Source organism: Hypanus sabinus, chromosome 5, assembly GCF_030144855.1.
Source record: "Hypanus sabinus isolate sHypSab1 chromosome 5, sHypSab1.hap1, whole genome shotgun sequence".
NCBI classification, from domain to species: domain Eukaryota; kingdom Metazoa; phylum Chordata; class Chondrichthyes; order Myliobatiformes; family Dasyatidae; genus Hypanus; species Hypanus sabinus.
The window spans coordinates 146,908,014-146,932,666 of NC_082710.1; the positions used below are offsets into that span (position 1 = coordinate 146,908,014).

Genomic DNA, 24,653 nt, shown 5'->3' on the forward strand with positions numbered 1-24,653 from the left:
AAGAGGGGAGCCAGAATGTGGAATGAAAAAAAAAGAAAAGGGGGAGGGGGGAGAAATTACTGTAAGTTAGAGAAATCGATGTTCATGGTGTTAGGTTGGAGGTACAATGGGTTGGATGTGCAACAGACTTGATAGACTGAATGATCTGATTCTGTACCCATGTCTTATGGTCTATCCAAACAGAATATGAGGTGTAGATGAGGCCAAGGATCTACATGTCAGAATGGGACTAGGAAGTATAATTAAAATGGATCCTTCCTTTATGTGGCAGATGGAGTGATTACACCAGCTCCCATCTTCCCAATTACTTGTTAAAATTTTAATCTATGTTTTCATATACTTCTACCATCCCGTCCCTCCCTCAACGTCTCCATTCTCCTCTTGATCAATGCTGGATTTGTGTGCTTTGCCCTTGGTGCACCCACCTTCCGCTGCCTGTGCTCCAGGTTCCAAACACCCTTCCTAAACCTCTCTCCCTCCTTCTCCTGCAGGACAACCCTGAACTCCAACCTCTTGAAGTCACTGACTTTGAAAACTCATCACGCAACTCAGTCAGAAACTTCCCCAAAACCTTGGAGCTATCTTGCAATGGTCTGACCATGTAAATTGTGGAGGAACCAACATCTAACCAGGAATCATCAAGCTTGTGAACCAACTCTGAAATGAGTCGACAACCTACAGACTCACTTTCAAGGACTCTGTAAATCATGTTCTCAGTATTTTTTTGATCTGCACAATTTGTCTTCTTTTGCACGTTTGTTATTTGTCACTTTTTATTTATGTATAGTTTTCATAAGTTCTATTTTCTTGTAAATGCCAGCAAGAATATGAATCTTAAGGTAGCATATGGTGAGCTACATGCAGTGGCCACTTTATTAGGTACAACTTTACATCTGTTAATGCAAGTCTCTAATCAGCCAGTTATGTGGCAGCACGTCAATGCAATGCATACAAGCACGCAGGCATGGTCCGGAGATTCTATTATTGTTCAAATTAAAACAGCACAACATTAGACTTTGACCATGGAATAATTGTTGATGGTTCTGAGTATCTTAGAGACTGCTGATCTCCTGGGATGTTCACATACAACAGTCTCTAGAGTTTACAGAGAATAGTGTGAGAACAAAAAAAATATCCAGTAAGTGGTAGTTCTGTGGGCAAAAATGCCTTGTTGGGGGGGGGGGGGTGTCAGAGGAGAATGATCAGATATGGTCAGACCACTGCAAAGTTGTTCCCCTGTTCTTGGGAAATTTCTGACTGAATTGTGTGATGAGATTTCAAGATCAGTGACCTGAGGCTGGAGATCAGGATTGTTCTGCAGGAGAGGAAGGGTGCCTGAAGCTGTGAGTATAGGAATTGAGATGTCTCGTACGAGACTTCAGTTAAGCTGCAGCGGGAGTATTGTGAACAGTCTATAGGAAGGATATGATTAAACTAACGCGGGTGCAGAAAATATCCGCAGGATTGTTCCTGGGAATAAAGTGTTTAGCCAGGCTGAGTCTGTTTCCCTGCAGCAAAGGAGGCTGTGGGGGTGATCTTAAAGAGGTGTTTAATATCATGAGGGGTATAAAAAAGGTGGCTAGTTGCAGTCTTTTTCCCCAGGGTAGGGGAGTCTTAAACCACAGGGCCTAGGTTTAAGGTGACGGGGGTGGGGGGGGGGGGGTTGGTGGCAGATGTAAAAGGAATCTCAGAGGAAAGTTTCTCCACACACTCATAGTAGTAGATATATGGAATGAGCTGCCAGAGGAGGTGGAGAGACAGGTACAATCACAATAGAGTTATAAAGTATTATAGTACAGATGCAGGCCTTTCGGCCCATCTAGTCTGTGCTGAATTATTGTTCTTAGTCCCACTGACCTGCATCTGAACCATAGTTGTCCATACCCCTCCCAAAGATGTACTTATCCAAACTTCTTTTTAATTTTTCAATAGAACCTGCCTGTATCCACCATTTTCACTGACAGCTCGTCCCACACTCTCACCACCCTCTGAGCGAAGAAGTTCTCCTCAGACTCTCCCTAAGTATTTCACCTCTCACCCTTAACCTGTGATATATAAATGCCTTGACGACAGGTTAGGAATGATTTAGGGGGACAAAGGCAACAGGGATTAGCATGGAGGGGGATGTTGTTCAGTACAGATGATGTGAACTGAATGGCTTGTTTCCATGCTGTTTAAGACTACAAATCCATAATTTAGTGCATTAAAATGAAAAATATAGTCCCACCAATTTCTGGCTTCCCATGGCTGTGAGACCTTAAAAGATGGAGGAACTACAGGCAATGGGTTGAGTACATGCTCCAAGAAAAACAACGAAAGGTGAGGGGTCATCAGGAGTGAGGTCACATCAGCAGAGCCTGACTTATAATGCACCTGATAAGTCACTGAGTCTCAGATGGTCCAGTCAGGTCCCTGGGCCTCAGGAAGAGGATGAAATACTCAAAATGTGGACCATACTTGTCAGGAGTCCATGTCACAAAATCTCACCTTGAAATCGTCCACTCAAGTTAATGGGTGGAAAATTAGATACCGCTTCTTGACATGCATTTCCCAGTGGGCAAGGCTCGGGAACATTTACTCAGACATTTTACCATGAATCTTGAGGAGGTGTCGTTTGAGGAGGTGAAGCCTGTGCTCTCTGGCAGTGGGCTCTTCACTAGGAGGATTCAGGGGAAAGTTTCTAGTGATGAGCAGGCTGGTTGTCCGGTCCAGGAAAGGCTGACCACCCAGTCCAGCTCTGGAACCAGTCCCACTTGGGTTGGGTGTGTACTCTGATGACGCAGGTGGGTTTGGACAAGGCCTGCTCTGCCCTGCTGGTCTGACTCAGCTCTCCATCCAGAATGACGTGATTACTCTGGGGGTGGTTTGAAGACTGAGGGGGATGTGGGAAGCCAGAGCAACAAACACTGAAGTATTTGTATCAACCTGGTCACCCAGACCAGGTGTACAGACCAGGCCAAGAAACCTCACCAATGTCTCTACGGCATCAGGAGGCTAAAGAACTTTGGCATTAAAAGGAGGATTTTAAACGCACGGACTCCCGAGGGATGTATCCCTCTGCATCCACGTGGTGGTGGTTCAGCTGGAATGGAAAGATTGGGAACAGGGTGGGTTCAGGGTTCCTGCGGGCAGGCCTGCTTGGTTTGGCTCGTGCTTTGATATCGTATCCAAGCAGAGCAGGAGTGACAGCTCGGATACAAAGCACACTGACAGAGAGAGAGCGCCAGGTCAGGGACAGGAACCTGGTGATGCTGGAGAGCTTACGGCAGTGACCTGCAGCTGCCACACTGGGGCTGAGGGGCTTCTGCTGTCTGAGCAGCAGTGCGGAGTGTGTTTGGCTAAACTCAGATTCCATGCAATCACCTGCCTGGGGCCGTCCTCCTTTCCTTTCTCCCATGGTCCACTCTCCTCTCCTATCAGATTCCTTCTTCTTCAGCCCTTTACCTTTTCTGCCTATCAGCTCCAAGCTTCTGATTTCATTCCCTCTCCCCTATCCACCAACCTTCCCCCTCACCTGGTTTCATTAATCACCTGCCTGCATGTACTCCTTCCCCTCCCCACCTTCTTATTCTGTATCTTCCCTCTTCCTTTCTATTCCTGATGAAAGGCCTTAGCCTGAAACGTCGCCTCCTTATTTCTTTCCGTGAATGCTGCCTGAACCGAGCTCCTCCAGCATCTTGTGTGTGTTAATGAGATACTATAGCCCTGCCATGAGAAGGTGATGCTCTGATGTTCTGTGGTCAGGAATTCTCTGCCAGTTTTGCAGATGTTCCTCCGGGCAGGAGCCCACTGCTCTGAGCCATCTGGACTGTGTGAGCACAGGCTGGTGTCTGAGGTGATGGCTTCAGAGGGCAGCTCAGCACCAGCTGGAGACAACAGGGACACCCACAGCCCAGGAGTGAATACAGTAACAGGACTCCACAGAAAGCACTCATTCAGCTCAATTGGTCATGCAACATCTGTAGAGGGAAATGGGCGAGTCAGCATTTTGGTCAAAACCTTTCAAATGGACTCTCCCAAAATGTCAACTGTCCATTTCCTGTCGTAGATGCTGCCCGACCCATTGAGCTTTGAGTGTTGCTCTAGTCTCTCGTGTCTACATCAGTAGTGCCGACGTTGAGAGCTTCAAGTTGCTAAGAGAGAACATCAGGACCCTATCATGTAGATACCAATGCTTCTACTACATTAGGAGGCTAAAGAAATGTGTCCAAATTACCCCATTGACACTCAACAATTTTTAAATCGATGCACGATAGAGAGGATCCGAATGAGAAGCATCATGTTGTGATATGGAATTATTCTGCCCATGACCACAAGACACAGTGGAGATTTGTGGATCTGGCTCAGCACATCACAGGAACCATACCCCGCTCAGACTCTTTACACTTCCCACTCCTCAGTAAGGCAGCCAATGTAATCATGGACCCCGCTCACTTCCTCTTCCCCCCCTCACCCGCTGGATGGAAGAGAGAAAAACCTGAAAATATGTGGCAGCAGGTTCAAGGATGCTTCTACCTCTCTATTATAAGACCATTGGATGGCCTGCTAGCACAATAAGACATCACTATTTGCCTCATTATGACTTTGCACCTGATTGCCTACCTGCACTGCACTTTATCTATAACACTTTATTCTGCTGTGGTTTGACCTTGTCCTTCCTCAATGCACTTGTAAGGACAGTACGCAAGGCAAGCTTTTCACTGTACCTCAGTGTGACAATAATAAACCAATTCCAAAAGCAGGTCCACTCCAACAGTGATCAAGCTTGACAACAGGCACAAACATCAATCATCTACAACCACACACACACAGAACTCAGCAGGCCAGGCAGCATCTATGATCCTGACGGAGAGTCTCAGCTCGAAACGTTGACTGTTCATTCCTCTCGAAGATGGTGCCCAACTTTCGAATGCTTTGATCATGCATGGAACTTAAAATCCATGCCCTAGGCAGCCCTGAGACATCCCCTGGGGACCCAATTCTAGTTAGCAAAAGAGTCTGCCTGATTCTGGTTGGCAGGGAGACCTGTCATTGTTACATAGAACATCAACGGTTTACACAACAGATCGGTGTCACTGTGTAAAAGACAGACAATGAAATCTCAGATAAATAGACAACAAGCAAATGCAAAGCGATTTAAGGTGCCCCAAGGCACTTCAGAGAGAAGGGTTACATTTTAAGTTTGGTATTTGGGCAATGCAGGGAATGCAGCAGCCGTTCTGCAGTGTGTTCACTGCCCACTTGTTACACACTGCATCTTGTACACTGAGGCATCAGTCACTCTACAAATTCCCAGGATGCCTGGGTCAGCGCCCTGACCTCTACTTTGCGCACTTATTCCAAGTTACATCGACTTCAAACATGTCCACAGCTCTGAAACAGGCCATTCAGCCCCTCCACTTTGTGCAAAGAATCCAAGTTACTTTGACTCCAATCATGTCTACAGCTCAGAAACAGGCCATTTGCCCCCTTCACCCCATGCTGTCGCATCTACTCCCCATCCATTTCCATCTTCTCCCTCAGCCTTCCCCCTTTATCCGGCATCCCCCTAACCCTGCTTCTTCTCCTCATCTCTGCCTCCACCAGCATCTAGCCCCTGCCCCACTCACAGCTGACCATAACCACAGGACAACATAAAGGAGGCCATTTTGCCCTTAGAGTTTGTTCAACCACACAATCAGATTGTACCATTGGCCTCTGTTCCATCTCCTAATGACAGCCCAAAAGCGCCTTGATCCCAGTTGTGGACCCTCACAGTGACGGACCCCACAAACTCTGGGGAAGAGACTTCACCACAAAGGATGAAGAACCTTCCCATTCCTACTCTCGGAATCCCTGTCCGGAGACTGCCCCTGCCCCAGTCCCTCCAATGCAAAGAAATAGCGTTGCTACATCCTCCCTGTCCAATTCTCTTGGAACCCTGTGAGGAGATCTAATGGGATCCAGTGAAAACTATGCAATGGTCACGATCCACCCCAGTCACCAATCAACACTACAAGGCCAACTTACCTTCCCTCAGTACGGACTCCAAAGTTGTTCGCAATGTTTCCAGGGAGTTCCTTACAACCACATACATCTTCCTTACAGCAGCCCTCCACCCTCCACACAACAAAGTCCCCTCACCTGGAATGGGAGGGCAACTCTGGTTTCACTGTCAGTAGCTGCTGGTTATGAGGCTTTTAACTACTGGATTCATCCAGCAGAGACTGACATCACAGGAACGCTGTGGGAGGGGCGGTGCTGGGGGAAGCATTGCGCTGCGGGAGGGGGCATGCAGGGTGAGTGCCATGAGAGGGGTGGTGTTGGGGAGCGCTGCACCACGGGAGGGGCCACACAGGGGAAACACCATGAGAGGGGTAGTTCTGCTTTTCACATGAATGTCAAAGGTCACATTGATCCCAGGGCCAATACTGACCCCATCCAGCTGAGTCGAACATTGTTTGACCTCTTGATGATTGTGGGGTCTTGCAGAGCACTAACACATACCAATAGCTTGCTGAGTGTTCCCGCTGGTCCTGATGAGCAGGGTTTGATGCAGTGGAGGTTGGCTGGGTGGGGGTGAGACAGATTCCTGGCTGATGTCACTCAGAGAACAGGAGGGATCTGGGACTCGCACCAAAACTCCGCCAAGCTCACGAGTTTCAGCCCTGAGAGGTGACTGGATTCAGACTGGGTGACCGAGGAACAGGGAACCAAGGGAAGAAGTGGAGTTGAGGTGTGAAGTAATTGAGCTGAGGATCAGAAAAGAGGGGCTGAATACTTTAATGCCTTTGTATGAGTGAGAGAGAGTGTGTGCGTGTGCACGCATTTTTATGTCATCATTGGGCTCAATGGACCACTATGTGTGTGGGAATAAATTAAAATTATGCCTGTGTAGGGGGCTGGGAGTTGGGACTTTGGGAATAATCCTGCATGCTGGCGTTGTTGGACCATGGAATACTTTCCAGTTGAGCGCAAGAACCAGAGACAACGGCAAAATGTGTAAGTTTTGTGACTGATTGCCAGGACTGTGGGAAGGGGACAAGGCAGTTGAACTGTTCCCAATAACTTCCGAACACTGCAAAAAGAGAGGGGCATCTCCTGCACTGGAAACTTCAAACCCTCTTTGGAAAAGCTGGTGGAGAACTAAAGTTGAAAGGTCACAGCTAGAGGCTCAGGTCTGGGACTGAGAACAAGGACCAGACCAAATGGACATTTCAAGGAAGGAAGCGAGAGAGAGAACATTCAGAAAGAAAATTCCAGAATTTGAAGCCACAGCAGTTGAAAGCAAAGCCTGTTATGGTGGAGTGATGGGAATGAAGGATAAGGGAGAACAGGAACAGGTCATGAATCTGTATCAGAAGCAACATCGCGTTTCCAGCGTAACCGACCATCAGATTTTAATCTGGCTGCAATAGCTCATGCCACTGGTCCATCCCTATAGTCAGAGAGCAGACAGAAAAACTGTACCCAACTGTCTGATTCTTAACAGACAATAAAAAAACCTTTTCACCAAAGCCAATGTTTTTAAATGACATTTCAGTGAAGACAAGATGTCAAAGATTCAGTGAACCTGATCCACCTGTAGCTTGTACCTCCCGACTGTACTGAGATGTCGGAACAGCCGACGTTTCTGGGATATTTCAAGGCATTTCCCAGACCAGAGACAACCCTAAATCCCTACAGCATTAGATTGCAAGTTCAAGTTTAATTGTCATTCAACCATACAGTTCTGTGTGGAAGTCTTAGGCACAGGTTTACAGGTATAACTTTGGTGCCACAGTTTTGCACAGTACTGTGGGAATTTTATGTACCTCACTGTACTGCTGCCACAAAAACAAATTTCATGACATGCGAGTGATGCTAAACCTGATTCTGACATAGGTACTTAGTGTGGGAAGTGGGCAGGGAGAGGGAAATAATGATTGCGTAAAGGGAAAGGGAGAAGCACCAGAGAGATATGTTGTAACGATCAATAAACCAAGTATTTGGAATCAAATGACCTTGCCTGGTGTCTCAGGGCTGCATTTGTCTGTACCTGCACCAACCCCTGCCCATAGCCTTCTCTGCCACCTGTCCCATACCCCTCCCACAAAACTCCAGTCTTACTATCCCTAACATGCTTTGCTCCCACCAGGCTTGCAAATTCTTTCTCCACTCCACGTTGACAAATACAGTACCGTGCAAAAGTCTTAGGCACCCCAGCTATGTGCCCAAGACTTGTATACAACTAAACAAAACACCATTCCTCCAGGGACAGGTGCAAAACACAGTGTGTACAGACACAAAAGTGCAGTTACTATAATACATACGGTCACAAAAAAATTAATATTAGCAGAATTCCCTGAGTGGCATAGCCTGAAGATTGATGGCGTTGTCCTGGAGCAAAGTGCAAGATGCTTCACAAGTCAGCCCCATACCTGCACCCACCGATGGTGACAAAATCAGTAAAGTCACAAAATGGGTTGGTGGACATGCTCCTGCCTACATCACTGGTGTAGAGGCTGAGAGGGTTGGAAGGTTCAGGTATCTAGGCGTGAACATCGCCAATAGCCAGGACTAACCACGTTGATGCCATAGCCAATAAAGCTCACCCAAGCCTCCACTTCCTCCGGAGGCTAAAGAAATTTGCCATATCCTCATCAACTCATACCAATCTGTATCGAAACACCACAGAAAGCATTCGGTCAGGGTGCATAGTAGCTTGGTATGACAACTGCTCCGCACAACACTCTGCAAGAAACTGCAAGGAGCTGTGGAACCAGGTAGGCACATTGCAGGAACCTGCCTCCCCTCCATAGATTCCGTATATACTCGCACCGCCTCCATAAAGCAGCCAGCACAATCAAAGAATGCCCTCAGCCCGGACATTCTCTCTGTTCCCCTCACTCTGGGCAAGATAGTAATGTCTGTTAACATGTTCCACCAGCCTCAGGAACAGCTTCTATCAGACTATGTGGATTTGTAGGTTAATTGACCGTGGTTGCCCACAGTTGCTAGTCAGCGGTGAAATGGGGAGAATAAAGTGGAACTAGTGCAGAACTAGTGTAATGGAGTGGTCAATGGTCAGCAGAACTAGATAGGACAAAGAGCCTGTTTCTGTACAGTATTGATCAATGACACTATGTGACCAGTGTCTTGGTGTTCATGGCCTTTCTGCCCCAGTTCCCTGCTTTGTAACACATTGGCTGCGAATCACCTTGGCAACGTTAAAGATGAGCTTTATTTGTCACAGGTATATACACCGAAACGTGCAGTGAAATTAATTGTTTCGTGTCAACAACCAACACAAGTTCGAGAAGTGATTGGGGCAGCCTGAAAGTCTAACGTGCTTCCAGCCCCAATATATCACGCCCGAAACATACCCGTACGTCTTTGGAATGTGGTTGGAAACAGGAGCACCCAGAAGAAACCCACGTGGTCACGGGGAGAACATGTAGTCTTCTTACGGGCAGCGGTGGGAATTGAACCCCATTCGTAGAGCTATCACTATTGAAGTGTTGTGCTAACTGTGCCGCTCCATAAAAGGGAGGGTTCTTCATCACCTTCTTCCATTGGCCTTACTGGTGTACCCTGCACCCACTCTGTGCTCCCATAGGGTCTGCTTTCCCTCTCTCCCCTCCTCCTCGGGCACTCTGACAGTGAGTGGTGAATGGGAGAGAACCTCTAGCTCCTGACACCCACACACTACTATTGATGGCTTGAGCTTAAGGGTGTGGGGACTGTGTTGTGGGATGGGCAGGACTAGGACCCCAGGAAGTTAGAGCAGTGAAGTGACCGACACATACTTCTGGGTTGTGAAGGGAATGGGAAGGGATGAGGATCTGATTTTGCACACTGTCTGCTTTTCCAGAGAATGAGAGGAGGGACACCCTGAGACAGAGAGAGAGAGAGAGAGAGAGAGAACATGTGTAAGAGAGAAAATGCAAAAGATGAGACAGAGTGAAAGGTCAATGGGGAGGCAGAAGGGGTGCTCGCAGATCTGAGCCACTCCATTTACTGCTGAACCCATTATCGACACTCAAAGGTACACCTGCTCATTAGCGCAAATATCTAATCAGCCACCACGGGGCAGCAACTCGATTCATAGAAGCATGCAGACATGGTCAAGAGTTTTCAATGTTATTCAGATCAAACATCAAAATGGGGGGGGGGGGGGAAGAAATGTGATCCAAGTGACGTTGACCATGATTGTCGATGCCAGAAGGGGTGGTTTGAGTATCTGAGAATCCGGTGATCTCCTGGGGTCTTCATGCACAGAGTATACAGGAATGATGCGAGAAACAACAAAAAACCTAGTGAGTGGCAGTTCTCTGGGTGAAAATGCCTTGTTACTGAGAGTTCACGGTAGATAGTCTAGAGCAGTAGAACACCATGCACCTACCCTCAGTGGCACCGTATTCAGGTAATTGGCTACCGAGCGTATTTACTTAGAGGGATACAGTACAGTACAGGCCTTACCTGCATCACCCAATTACACCCACGAGCAATTAACTAGCCCTTGGTGTTTGAAGTATTGGAGGAAACCGGAGCACTTGGAGGAAATCATGGAGATAGGTACAATCTGCTTTCAGACAGCCACGGAGTTGAACCTGGGTCACTGGTCCTAACCCTAAAGTTGCTAAAAGCTCAACATCTTGAGATGGTGAAAATATATTAAAAACACACTGGAAACTGGGAGGAAGCTTCATCTGTCCATCACCTGATACTAAATGGGCACTGGGTGTGGTAGCACCCAGAGCACACTGTGTATCTGGAAGACTGGTCACTCACCAGTGAGCACTGGGTGTCCCCAGCAGCTATCAGATCAGCCCATTCTCCCGTACACAGAGGCTTTCTGACACCCACTGTGGGGCCGGAGAAACATGTTCCTGTTCTCAATCTAGAAATGGTGGTGGTGGTGATCTGGGTCTGGACTGGGATGGGGTGGTGCAGAAGTTGGTGAGGGTGGGGACCGCCACTTCTGACCTTGGGCAGGTTCAGCTGTACATGTGGTGTGGGCACAGACTGGGCTTCCCCTCGCTTGTACCATTCAGGTTGGTCACTCCCTTAAGGGAGCTAGCAAGAAGCAGACTATAGGTCAAAGAGTGGGTTTACCCTCCCCTTGATATAAAGTTCTCCTGGGGGGCCCTCCCCAGCCTCCCTCTGGCCGAGAATGGCAGGAACACCGGACTGACTTGGCTTTTGCAATTTGAATTGGGGTGGGAGTCTCCCTCACTGATCAGGTTCCTGGGACCCCGACACCCGCCGCGCCAGCAAGCTGTCCGGGTCCACTGTCCCATTCCCACTCCTCTGCCCGCCCAGCGCCGGGGAAATGGCCCCATGTCCAGTCCGGAATAAGAACATTTCCCCCCGCACAGGAAGAGAGTGAATTCCGACCGTGCTTTTGTTTCGCAGCCTCCTGGTCCTGTTTCTAAATACAATGGGGAACCGCATTCCTGGCTCTCGACCGCTCAGTGTCGTCCTCTCCCTCTTCCCGACTCCGTAGGGCAGAGTAAACCACGAACACCATTCGACACTCCTAGAGGCTGAACTCTTCAATGGACTCCGTGCCAGAGAACAGGCCACAGAAGGTTATCTCCCCATGCAATGGAGGTTTTATCCTATGGGGCGTGGGCGTTGTGGGGCTGAAGAGTCAAGGTTGAAATGTACGGCAAGTCCTTGCGATCTTTCTCACGTCCATTCCCCCTTCAGCGTGGTAACCCGACAGCCAGCGAATGAGGCAGGGCAGATGAGGACCGGTTGGGAAAAAGGGAGGGCGTTTTGCAGAATTGAGTTATACCGGAGGTAGAGAGAGAGGGAGGGTGAGATTCATGGAGGTAAATCACAGCACAGAACGGGCCAGATATTCCTTCTGCAACTACCGAGAAGCCGAATCTCTCAGTCGAGGAGAGTCCTGTCCCCAACCCACCTGCAGCGGGTCCTAGCCTTCAAGAGACGGTCACACATACCCTAGTTCCGGATAAGAGGGGATCTCTCCTCACACCAATCTGGCATTAAGGTGGGTTGGGGGTGAATATGCGGCTTGTCTGGGTTGTAAACGCAGTTTCCAGAGGAGTCTGCGATTACACTGCCAGCAGAGACGGTGAAAGGTGCGTTCCTGCCCAGCCCAGCCCAGCCCGCCTGTCGGAGATTAGGGTGGAGCCGACTCCGTCCCGTGAGAATCTGGACGGCGAGCAGTGGAGAGATCCAGCCCGCAGCACTGTACTGGAACACCCCCAGCAAGAGGTGGCCGGGCTGAGGGGGAGAATGTTCTCGGCTGATTGAATCCATTCTGGAAGGCACAATCTCTCGCCCCCACCCGAGACCTATCACACCTGCCTCCCCCACATTGCCCAGAAACAGATCCACAAGCCAAGCCCAGTCAACTTGGAAGCCGAGAGCGCACCGGCGGGTAGAACACCAGCCCATCCGCCACAAAGTGCTCCAAACTCGGATAGAAGCGGTTTTCGTTCTGCCGCCGGCCGCAACAGAGTCAGATCCCTCGCCCCAGAGCTGTCCCCGCACAATCAGTCCAACACGAGGGCATCCCACCACCCAACACACTGCTCCGGGAACTTCCTGAGTGTCACTGGCTTTGGAACGACTACATCCTCGGCAGGACCGTCACCTGGGTTTCTGCGTATGCGCCCGGTACACGCGGGTCACTCGGGTGGAGTTCTCTCAAGTCAATGGGTGCCCGAATCCGTCCGGCCCATCCGGATACCCCCCCCCCCCCACCACCACCACCAATGCGCCGACCAAGCTTCCACTCCGGAATGTAACTTCAGTCCGTGTTACTCACCGCTGCCTCCGAGCTCCGAGTCCGAGCCAGGAACAGAATGGCCGGGAGCAGCCAACACCTTAGGCGAGACATCAGCCAGTCTCCGCCGACGCCTGCACCTCCCGATGCCAGGCCACGCGGGGGTTAGTGGCTGCCGAGTTTCCCTTCTGCCTGGGGCGCGGGGGCTTTGCTCTGGAGCTGGAGACTGGAACGGTACGTCGGTGTGTCTGAACGCAGATTGCAAGATCTGGGAACCCGCTCTCTGTTCCCAGTTTGCTGGCTCCTCCCACCTCACTGCCCTTACTGAAAGTTCCAGGCAGATTTAACCCTTGGTTGCGCATACCCACACTCACGGTGAGGAGAGGGGCTTCGCCAGGACTTCAAGGAAAGGGTAATTTTGCAGCGTTAGCGGGGTGCGTGCCTGGCCAGTGACTCCACCCTGTCCGCAGAGAGTTGCACTGGGAGACTGCGAGTGGACTGTTATTCCGTCTCTGCCCGGGAGCATCAGCGGAGACCCAATGAAAGCTCTTCCCCGGGCCCTTTCTTCGGAAATGTTGCGGGTTTCTCAGGGTGAAGATCAGTGCTTCTTATCAGGGGCAGCTTGCATCTGTCCGAGCTCAGTGGCAGTGGCGAGGGTTGCCCCTCTCCTGACAGGGAGTGTGGGTATGCGCAGCCAAGGGTTAAACTGGAACATGCTTAAGGACAGTGAGGTGGGAGGAGCCAGCAAACTGGGAACAGAGAGCGGGTTCCCAGCTCTGCAATCTGTGTTCAGACACACCGTCGTTCCGTTCCAGTCTTCAACTCCAGAGCAAAGCCCCCGCGCCCCGGACACGGGGGGAGACTCGGCAGCGGCTACTGACCCCCAGCCCGCGTGTGGCCAGACACCGAGAGGTGCAGACGCCGTCAGGGTCCGGCTGACGTCCCGCCTGAGGTGCTGGCTGCTCCTGGCTCAGACTCGAAGATTGGAGGAAGCGGTAAGAAACACGAAACAAAGTTACACTGCTCGCTGCGAAGGTTGGTCTGTGTGCCGATGGTGGTGGGGGTGGTTTGTGGTACCCGGAGCGGGGATCTGACGCCGAGACTGACCTTTCGGGCACACTTTGACTTAAGGGAATTCTGGCCCGATTGTGGCTGAGGAAAGGCTATGATTCTGAGCACCCGCGTGTAACACACACACACTCACACTCACTCACTCACTCGTCGTTGATGGTCCCGCTGAAGATGTCGCGGCCCCGGAAAGCTCTGGAGCAGTGTGTTGGTTTACGCGGAGGTGTAGAGCAGTTGCGAACCGCGTTAGTCTGACTGTGCAGGTGCAGTTGGCATCTGTGGGTCGAGGAGTCTGACCCCACTGCTGGTAGGCGCGGCGATGGCGGGGGGAGCGGGGAAACACAGCGTGACCCGTGCCTGGGGTGTAAACCTCCATCCTGCCTGGGGAGAGTCCCCGTGCCCATTGAGCTCGTGTGTGTGTGTCTGGGAGGCAGGACAGTCCCCGCCCGTTCCTGCAGGAGTGCCCACTGGGTGTCCCAAGATCAGTAATTCATCTCATTCTTATTTAGTCCGAATGCCAACGAGGAAGCGGGAAATGGGCGGGAAATGACAGCGACTTTTCTGTCACCCCTTTGCCAATGTGTTGCCTCAGAACTGAGTTGCCTGGTTCAGTCTGGAGTCAAACTGAGGCAGTGAATGGCGCAGTGAGACAAGCTCCTGCCCAACGTCACCCCGAATCCCGAACCTTTCCCCCGGATTCTGTGGGGGGAGATCATCAGGAGCGAGACCAGCTGATAAAGAAATTGCCAATGTCCGTGAAGGAAGCGGGAATGGTGAGGGAAGGGGAATTTCCTGTTCCTTCAGTCCTGATACCCGCTGTGGTGGGAGTCAGGCTCGGTGTGTGTGAGGCCGCAGAGGAGATCCTGTGAGACCAGTTTCTCTGGACCAGAAGTGAGTGGATTCGGTCAGAGATGAGGGTGAGGCCCGGATAATATAAACGGCCTCCTCCTCCCGTGCACATTCCACCCCCATCCCCTCACTTCCTTACTATCCAAAGCGCCCATTTCGGAGGCGCGCTGACCCCATGCGATACCCCTCCCCACTCCGCCTGGCTCGCTGAAACAGGCCTCTTAGCCCACCATGTCTTTGTCGACAATGATGCCAATCAAACCAATCAGTCTGCCTGTGTGTGTGTGTGTATATATATTCGTCCATTTTCACCTCCTGGTTCTAAACGTTGTTGTGGTATCTGCTTCCATGACACAATAAGTACATCTTCTTTAAACTTCTCCCGCCTCACCTTAACCCTGTGTCCTCTAGTATTTGACATCCCCACTCTGCAGAAAAAAAATATTCTAGCTGTCTACCCTGTCTATGTCTCTCATAATTTTATAAACCTCTGTCTGCTGTGTGGCTTCTCATCCTTGGAGGCTGCAGGGGAACAATGCAAGCTGTCCGGCTTTTCACTACACCTAGGACTTGCCAAACCAGACAACATCCTGGTGAACCAAAGCCTCCCCTCGTCCTCTGGACTGTGTGTGGGATAGTGCTAAGGCTTGAGGCTTGGGTGGGTGCGTTAATGTTATAGGACAGCTGCATAAGGACCCCCCCCCCCCCTTTCATCAGCATTATCAATCACACAGCCGGTTTCCTGGTCAACATCCCTTCAGCCCATTGCTCTCTGTCCAGGCTAGCCCACAGCCCAGATCAGGAATCACTGAGGAATGACGTGTTAACGAGTGGATGCAATCGCCATATCCCAATGGAAGTTTGGTCACATGACATTTTCCCAAGCAATGCCTGGCCAAGTGAGCGACACACAAGATACTGGAGGAACTCAGCAGGTCAGGCAGCATCTACAGAATCTGGTGTCCTGTCCAGGTGACATTTTCATCATGTGACATGCAGTTCACCCAATCATCATATGAGTGTGATCACGTGACAGTGATGATTTTTTTTTGTATAGCTTAAACTTATCACCAGCAAGTCCAGCTGTTGTTATCCATCCCTTGAGGATGCTGGTGACCCTGGCCTTGAGCTGTCTTCCTGTTGATGGCTTTGGGGAAGGAGTTCTGACATTGAGACCCAGTGGTTAACGACAGGGTGATAATCTTTCACGTCTGGAATATTTGTGTGATGCTGAAGGGAGCCTGTAGTTTGGGTTCTTCTTTACCTAGAACATACGCCCTGATTTATGACCAAGGCTGCAAGTCTGGGAGGAATGGACATTCTCGTGCCTGATCTTATGATGGAATAATGCAGCTGAGAATGACTGGGGCTGGGGTACAGCCCTGAGCACCTCCGATGGTGATGTTCTGGGTCTGGAGTCTGGGGTACAGCCCTGAGCACCTCCGATGGTGATGTTCTGGGTCTGGAGTCTGGGGTACAGCCCTGAGCACCTCCCATGGTGATGTTCTGGGTCTGGAGTCTGGGGTACAGCCCTGAGCACCTCCCATGGTGATGTTCTGGGACTGGAGTCTGGGGTACAGCCCTGAGCACCTCCGATGGTGATGTTCTGGGACTGGAGTCTGGGGTACAGCCCTGAGCACCTCCGATGGTGATGTTCTGGGTCTGGAGTCTGGGGTACAGCCCTGAGCACCTCCCATGGTGATGTTCTGGGTCTGGAGTCTGGGGTACAGCCCTGAGCACCTCCGATGGTGATGTTCTGGGTCTGGAGTCTGGGGTACAGCCCTGAGCACCTCCGATGGTGATGTTCTGGGACTGGAGTCTGGGGTACAGCCCTGAGCACCTACCAAGGTGATGTTCTGGGACTGGAGTCTGGGGTACAGCCCTGAGCACCTCCGATGGTGATGTTCTGGGACTGGAGTCTGGGGTACAGCCCTGAGCACCTCCCATGGTGATGTTCTGGGACTGGAGTCTGGGGTACAGCCCTGAGCACCTCCGATGGTGATGTTCTGGGTCTGGAGTCTGGGGTACAGCCCTGAGCACCTCCGATGGTGATGTTCTGGGTCTGGAGTCTGGGGTACAGCCCTGAGCACCTCCGATGGTGATGTTCTGGGTCTGGAGTCTGGGGTACAGCCCTGAGCACCTCTGATGGTGATGTTCTGGGTCTGGAGTCTGGGGTACAGCCCTGAGCACCTCCGATGGTGATGTTCCGGGTCTGGAGTCTGGGGTACAGCCCTGAGCACCTCCGATGGTGATGTTCTGGGACTGGAGTCTGGGGTACAGCCCTGAGCACCTCCTGTGGTGATGTTCTGGGTCTGGAGTCTGGGGTACAGCCCTGAGCACCTCCGATGGTGATGTTCTGGGACTGGAGTCTGGGGTACAGCCCTGAGCACCTCCCATGGTGATGTTCTGGGGCTGGAGTCTGGGAGACAGCCCTGAGCACCTCCCATGGTGATGTTCTGGGACTGGAGTCTGGGGTACAGCCCTGAGCACCTCCCATGGTGATGTTCTGGGACTGGAGTCTGGGGTACAGCCCTGAGCACCTCCCATGGTGATGTTCTGGGACTGGAGTCTGGGGTACAGCCCTGAGCACCTCCGATGGTGATGTTCTGGGACTGGAGTCTGGGGTACAGCCCTGAGCACCTCCGATGGTGATGTTCTGGGACTGGAGTCTGGGGTACAGCCCTGAGCACCTACCATGGTGATGTTCTGGGTCTGGAGTCTGGGGTACAGCCCTGAGCACCTCCGATGGTGATGTTCTGGGACTGGAGTCTGGGAGACAGCCCTGAGCACCTCCGATGGTGATGTTCTGGGTCTGGAGTCTGGGGTACAGCCCTGAGCACCTCTGATTGTGATGTTCTGGGACTGGAGTCTGGGGTACAGCCCTGAGCACCTCCGATGGTGATGTTCTGGGTCTGGAGTCTGGGGTACAGCCCTGAGCACCTCTGATTGTGATGTTCTGGGACTGGAGTCTGGGGTACAGCCCTGAGCACCTCCGATGGTGATGTTCTGGGTCTGGAGTCTGGGGTACAGCCCTGAGCACCTCTGATTGTGATGTTCTGGGACTGAAGTCTGGGGTACAGCCCTGAGCACCTCCGATGGTGATGTTCTGGGACTGGAGTCTGGGGTACAGCCCTGAGCACCTCCTGTGGTGATGTTCTGGGACTGGAGTCTGGGGTACAGCCCTGAGCACCTCCCATGGTGATGTTCTGGGACTGGAGTCTGGGGTACAGCCCTGAGCACCTCCCATGGTGATGTTCTGGGACTGGAGTCTGGGGTACAGCCCTGAGCACCTCCCATGGTGATGTTCTGGGTCTGGAGTCTGGGGTACAGCCCTGAGCACCTCCCATGGTGATGTTCTGGGTCTGGAGTCTGGGGTACAGCCCTGAGCACCTCCGATGGTGATGTTCTGGGTCTGGAGTCTGGGGTACAGCCCTGAGCACCTCCGATGGTGATGTTCTGGGTCTGGAGTCTGGGGTACAGCCCTGAGCACCTCCGATGGTGATGTTCTGGGACTGGAGTCTGGGGTACAGCCCTGAGCACCTCCCATGGTGATGTTCTGGGTCTGGAGTCTGGGGTACAGCCCTGAGCACCTCCCATGGTGATGTTCTGGGTCTGGAGTCTGGGGTACAGCCCTGAGCACCTCCGAAGGTGATGTTCTGGGACTGGAGTCTGGGGTACAGCCCTGAGCACCTCCTGTGGTGATGTTCTGGGTCTGGAGTCTGGGGTACAGCCCTGAGCACCTCCCATGGTGATGTTCTGGGACTGGAGTCTGGGGTACAGCCCTGAGCACCTCCTGTGGTGATGTTCTGTGACTGGAGTCTGGGGTACAGCCCTGAGCACCTCCGATGGTGATGTTCTGGGTCTGGAGTCTGGGGTACAGCCCTGAGCACCTCCCATGGTGATGTTCTGGGTCTGGAGTCTGGGGTACAGCCCTGAGCACCTACCAAGGTGATGTTCTGGGACTGGAGTCTGGGGTACAGCCCTGAGCACCTCCTGTGGTGATGTTCTGTGACTGGAGTCTGGGGTACAGCCCTGAGTACCTCCGATGGTGATGTTCTGGGACTGGAGTCTGGGAGACAGCCCTGAGCACCTACCACGGTGATGTTCTGGGACTGGAGGCTGGGGTACAGCCCTGAGCACCTCCGATGGTGATGTTCTGGGTCTGGAGTCTGGGGTACAGCCCTGAGCACCTCCCATGGTGATGTTCTGGGTCTGGAGTCTGGGGTACAGCCCTGAGCACCTACCACGGTGATGTTCTGGGTCTGGAGTCTGGGGTACATCCCTGAGCACCTCCGATGGTGATGTTCTGGGTCTGGAGTCTGGGGTACAGCCCTGAGCACCTCCGATGGTGATGTTCTGGGTCTGGAGTCTGGGGTACAGCCCTGAGCACCTCCGATGATGATGTTCTGGGTCTGGAGTCTGGGGTACAGCCCTGAGCACCTCCGATGGTGATGTTCTGGGACTGGAGTCTGGGGTACAGCCCTGAGCACCTCCCATGGTGATGTTCTGGGTCTGGAGTCTGGGGTACAGCCCTGAGCACCTCCGATGGTGATGTTATGGGTCTGGAGTCTGGGGTACAGCCCTGAGTACCTCCGATGGTGATGTTCTGGGACTGGAGTCTGGGGTACAGCCCTGAGCACCTCCCATGGTGATGTTCTGGGTCTGGAGTCTGGGGTACAGCCCTGAGCACCTCTGATGGTGTTGTTCTGGGTCTGGAGTCTGGGGTACAGCCCTGAGCACCTCCGATGGTGATGTTCTGGGACTGGAGTCTGGGGTACAGCCCTGAGCACCTCCGATGATGATGTTCTGGGTCTGGAGTCTGGGGTACAGCCCTGAGCACCTCCGATGGTGATGTTCTGGGACTGGAGTCTGGGGTACAGCCCTGAGCACCTCCGATGGTGATGTTCTGGGACTGGAGTCTGGGGTACAGCCCTGAGCACCTCCCATGGTGATGTTCTGGGACTGGAGTCTGGGGTACAGCCCTGAGCACCTCCGATGGTGATATTCTGGGTCTGGAGTCTGGGGTACAGCCCTGAGCACCTCCGATGGTGATGTTCTGGGTCTGGAGTCTGGGGTACAGCCCTGAGCACCTCTGATGGTGTTGTTCTGGGTCTGGAGTCTGGGGTACAGCCCTGAGCACCTCCGATGGTGATGTTCTGGGACTGGAGTCTGGGGTACAGCCCTGAGCACCTCCGATGGTGATGTTCTGGGTCTGGAGTCTGGGGTACAGCCCTGAGCACCTCCGATGGTGATGTTCTGGGACTGGAGTCTGGGGTACAGCCCCGAGCACCTCCGATGGTGATGTTCTGGGTCTGGAGTCTGGGGTACAGCCCTGAGCACCTCCCATGGTGATGTTCTGGGTCTGGAGTCTGGGGTACAGCCCTGAGCACCTCCGATGGTGATGTTCTGGGACTGGAGTCTGGGGTACAGCCCTGAGCACCTCCGATGGTGATGTTCTGGGTCTGGAGTCTGGGGTACAGCCCTGAGCACCTCCGATGGTGATGTTCTGGGACTGGAGTCTGGGGTACAGCCCTGAGCACCTCCGATGGTGATGTTCTGGGTCTGGAGTCTGGGGTACAGCCCTGAGCACCTCCGATGATGATGTTCTGGGTCTGGAGTCTGGGGTACAGCCCTGAGCACCTCCGATGGTGATGTTCTGGGTCTGGAGTCTGGGGTACATCCCTGAGCACCTCCGATGGTGATGTTCTGGGTCTGGAGTCTGGGGTACAGCCCTGAGCACCTCCGATGGTGATGTTCTGGGTCTGGAGTCTGGGGTACAGCCCTGAGCACCTCCGATGATGATGTTCTGGGTCTGGAGTCTGGGGTACAGCCCTGAGCACCTCCGATGGTGATGTTCTGGGACTGGAGTCTGGGGTACAGCCCTGAGCACCTCCCATGGTGATGTTCTGGGTCTGGAGTCTGGGGTACAGCCCTGAGCACCTCCGATGGTGATGTTATGGGTCTGGAGTCTGGGGTACAGCCCTGAGTACCTCCGATGGTGATGTTCTGGGACTGGAGTCTGGGGTACAGCCCTGAGCACCTCCCATGGTGATGTTCTGGGTCTGGAGTCTGGGGTACAGCCCTGAGCACCTCTGATGGTGTTGTTCTGGGTCTGGAGTCTGGGGTACAGCCCTGAGCACCTCCGATGGTGATGTTCTGGGACTGGAGTCTGGGGTACAGCCCTGAGCACCTCCGATGATGATGTTCTGGGTCTGGAGTCTGGGGTACAGCCCTGAGCACCTCCGATGGTGATGTTCTGGGACTGGAGTCTGGGGTACAGCCCTGAGCACCTCCGATGGTGATGTTCTGGGACTGGAGTCTGGGGTACAGCCCTGAGCACCTCCCATGGTGATGTTCTGGGACTGGAGTCTGGGGTACAGCCCTGAGCACCTCCGATGGTGATGTTCTGGGTCTGGAGTCTGGGGTACAGCCCTGAGCACCTCCGATGGTGATGTTCTGGGTCTGGAGTCTGGGGTACAGCCCTGAGCACCTCCGATGGTGATGTTCTGGGTCTGGAGTCTGGGGTACAGCCCTGAGCACCTCCGATGGTGATGTTCTGGGTCTGGAGTCTGGGGTACAGCCCTGAGCACCTCTGATGGTGTTGTTCTGGGTCTGGAGTCTGGGGTACAGCCCTGAGCACCTCCGATGGTGATGTTCTGGGACTGGAGTCTGGGGTACAGCCCTGAGCACCTCCGATGGTGATGTTCTGGGACTGGAGTCTGGGGTACAGCCCTGAGCACCTCCGATGGTGATGTTCTGGGTCTGGAGTCTGGGGTACAGCCCTGAGCACCTCCGATGGTGATGTTCTGGGTCTGGAGTCTGGGGTACAGCCCTGAGCACCTCCGATGGTGATGTTCTGGGACTGGAGTCTGGGGTACAGCCCTGAGCACCTCCGATGGTGATGTTCTGGGTCTGGAGTCTGGGGTACAGCCCTGAGCACCTCCGATGATGATGTTCTGGGTCTGGAGTCTGGGGTACAGCCCTGAGCACCTCCGATGGTGATGTTCTGGGTCTGGAGTCTGGGGTACATCCCTGAGCACCTCCGATGGTGATGTTCTGGGTCTGGAGTCTGGGGTACAGCCCTGAGCACCTCCGATGGTGATGTTCTGGGTCTGGAGTCTGGGGTACAGCCCTGAGCACCTCCGATGATGATGTTCTGGGTCTGGAGTCTGGGGTACAGCCCTGAGCACCTCCGATGGTGATGTTCTGGGACTGGAGTCTGGGGTACAGCCCTGAGCACCTCCCATGGTGATGTTCTGGGTCTGGAGTCTGGGGTACAGCCCTGAGCACCTCCGATGGTGATGTTATGGGTCTGGAGTCTGGGGTACAGCCCTGAGTACCTCCGATGGTGATGTTCTGGGACTGGAGTCTGGGGTACAGCCCTGAGCACCTCCCATGGTGATGTTCTGGGTCTGGAGTCTGGGGTACAGCCCTGAGCACCTCTGATGGTGTTGTTCTGGGTCTGGAGTCTGGGGTACAGCCCTGAGCACCTCCGATGGTGATGTTCTGGGACTGGAGTCTGGGGTACAGCCCTGAGCACCTCCGATGATGATGTTCTGGGTCTGGAGTCTGGGGTACAGCCCTGAGCACCTCCGATGGTGATGTTCTGGGACTGGAGTCTGGGGTACAGCCCTGAGCACCTCCGATGGTGATGTTCTGGGACTGGAGTCTGGGGTACAGCCCTGAGCACCTCCCATGGTGATGTTCTGGGTCTGGAGTCTGGGGTACAGCCCTGAGCACCTCCCATGGTGATGTTCTGGGTCTGGAGTCTGGGGTACAGCCCTGAGCACCTCCGATGGTGATGTTCTGGGTCTGGAGTCTGGGGTACAGCCCTGAGCACCTCCGATGGTGATGTTCTGGGTCTGGAGTCTGGGGTACAGCCCTGAGCACCTCCGATGGTGATGTTCTGGGACTGGAGTCTGGGGTACAGCCCTGAGCACCTCCCATGGTGATGTTCTGGGTCTGGAGTCTGGGGTACAGCCCTGAGCACCTCCCATGGTGATGTTCTGGGTCTGGAGTCTGGGGTACAGCCCTGAGCACCTCCGAAGGTGATGTTCTGGGACTGGAGTCTGGGGTACAGCCCTGAGCACCTCCTGTGGTGATGTTCTGGGTCTGGAGTCTGGGGTACAGCCCTGAGCACCTCCCATGGTGATGTTCTGGGACTGGAGTCTGGGGTACAGCCCTGAGCACCTCCTGTGGTGATGTTCTGTGACTGGAGTCTGGGGTACAGCCCTGAGCACCTCCGATGGTGATGTTCTGGGTCTGGAGTCTGGGGTACAGCCCTGAGCACCTCCCATGGTGATGTTCTGGGTCTGGAGTCTGGGGTACAGCCCTGAGCACCTACCAAGGTGATGTTCTGGGACTGGAGTCTGGGGTACAGCCCTGAGCACCTCCTGTGGTGATGTTCTGTGACTGGAGTCTGGGGTACAGCCCTGAGTACCTCCGATGGTGATGTTCTGGGACTGGAGTCTGGGAGACAGCCCTGAGCACCTACCACGGTGATGTTCTGGGACTGGAGGCTGGGGTACAGCCCTGAGCACCTCCGATGGTGATGTTCTGGGTCTGGAGTCTGGGGTACAGCCCTGAGCACCTCCCATGGTGATGTTCTGGGTCTGGAGTCTGGGGTACAGCCCTGAGCACCTACCACGGTGATGTTCTGGGTCTGGAGTCTGGGGTACATCCCTGAGCACCTCCGATGGTGATGTTCTGGGTCTGGAGTCTGGGGTACAGCCCTGAGCACCTCCGATGGTGATGTTCTGGGTCTGGAGTCTGGGGTACAGCCCTGAGCACCTCCGATGATGATGTTCTGGGTCTGGAGTCTGGGGTACAGCCCTGAGCACCTCCGATGGTGATGTTCTGGGACTGGAGTCTGGGGTACAGCCCTGAGCACCTCCCATGGTGATGTTCTGGGTCTGGAGTCTGGGGTACAGCCCTGAGCACCTCCGATGGTGATGTTATGGGTCTGGAGTCTGGGGTACAGCCCTGAGTACCTCCGATGGTGATGTTCTGGGACTGGAGTCTGGGGTACAGCCCTGAGCACCTCCCATGGTGATGTTCTGGGTCTGGAGTCTGGGGTACAGCCCTGAGCACCTCTGATGGTGTTGTTCTGGGTCTGGAGTCTGGGGTACAGCCCTGAGCACCTCCGATGGTGATGTTCTGGGACTGGAGTCTGGGGTACAGCCCTGAGCACCTCCGATGATGATGTTCTGGGTCTGGAGTCTGGGGTACAGCCCTGAGCACCTCCGATGGTGATGTTCTGGGACTGGAGTCTGGGGTACAGCCCTGAGCACCTCCGATGGTGATGTTCTGGGACTGGAGTCTGGGGTACAGCCCTGAGCACCTCCCATGGTGATGTTCTGGGACTGGAGTCTGGGGTACAGCCCTGAGCACCTCCGATGGTGATATTCTGGGTCTGGAGTCTGGGGTACAGCCCTGAGCACCTCCGATGGTGATGTTCTGGGTCTGGAGTCTGGGGTACAGCCCTGAGCACCTCTGATGGTGTTGTTCTGGGTCTGGAGTCTGGGGTACAGCCCTGAGCACCTCCGATGGTGATGTTCTGGGACTGGAGTCTGGGGTACAGCCCTGAGCACCTCCGATGGTGATGTTCTGGGTCTGGAGTCTGGGGTACAGCCCTGAGCACCTCCGATGGTGATGTTCTGGGACTGGAGTCTGGGGTACAGCCCCGAGCACCTCCGATGGTGATGTTCTGGGTCTGGAGTCTGGGGTACAGCCCTGAGCACCTCCCATGGTGATGTTCTGGGTCTGGAGTCTGGGGTACAGCCCTGAGCACCTCCGATGGTGATGTTCTGGGACTGGAGTCTGGGGTACAGCCCTGAGCACCTCCGATGGTGATGTTCTGGGTCTGGAGTCTGGGGTACAGCCCTGAGCACCTCCGATGGTGATGTTCTGGGACTGGAGTCTGGGGTACAGCCCTGAGCACCTCCGATGGTGATGTTCTGGGTCTGGAGTCTGGGGTACAGCCCTGAGCACCTCCGATGATGATGTTCTGGGTCTG

The 24,653-nt window shown here is 53.5% G+C and overlaps 2 protein-coding genes across 4 annotated transcripts in view; one reads left to right on the top strand and one right to left on the bottom strand.

Annotated features, from left to right (window-relative positions):
* The window catches only part of LOC132394427 (collagen alpha-1(IV) chain-like), a 133,675-nt gene extending 120,414 nt beyond the window's left edge, over positions 1-13,261 (bottom strand). Inside the window, exon 1 of one of the 3 annotated variants that reach the window (XM_059970565.1) lies at positions 12,764-13,261. In XM_059970565.1, the coding sequence (XP_059826548.1) occupies positions 12,764-12,835 (72 nt within the window). In that variant the 5' untranslated portion in view covers positions 12,836-13,261. Of the gene's footprint in view, positions 1-11,358; positions 11,431-12,763 lie in introns of those variants that run through there. The other 2 variants (XM_059970568.1, XM_059970566.1) reach the window with 2 other exon arrangements.
* A 197-nt stretch (positions 13,262-13,458) lies between these two features.
* Positions 13,459-24,653, top strand: part of LOC132394426 (collagen alpha-6(IV) chain-like) — a 177,402-nt gene continuing 166,207 nt past the window's right edge. The window contains exon 1 of the mRNA XM_059970563.1: positions 13,459-13,716. The gene's annotated coding sequence lies outside the window, so the exon portion shown is untranslated. The remainder of the gene's footprint in view (positions 13,717-24,653) is intronic.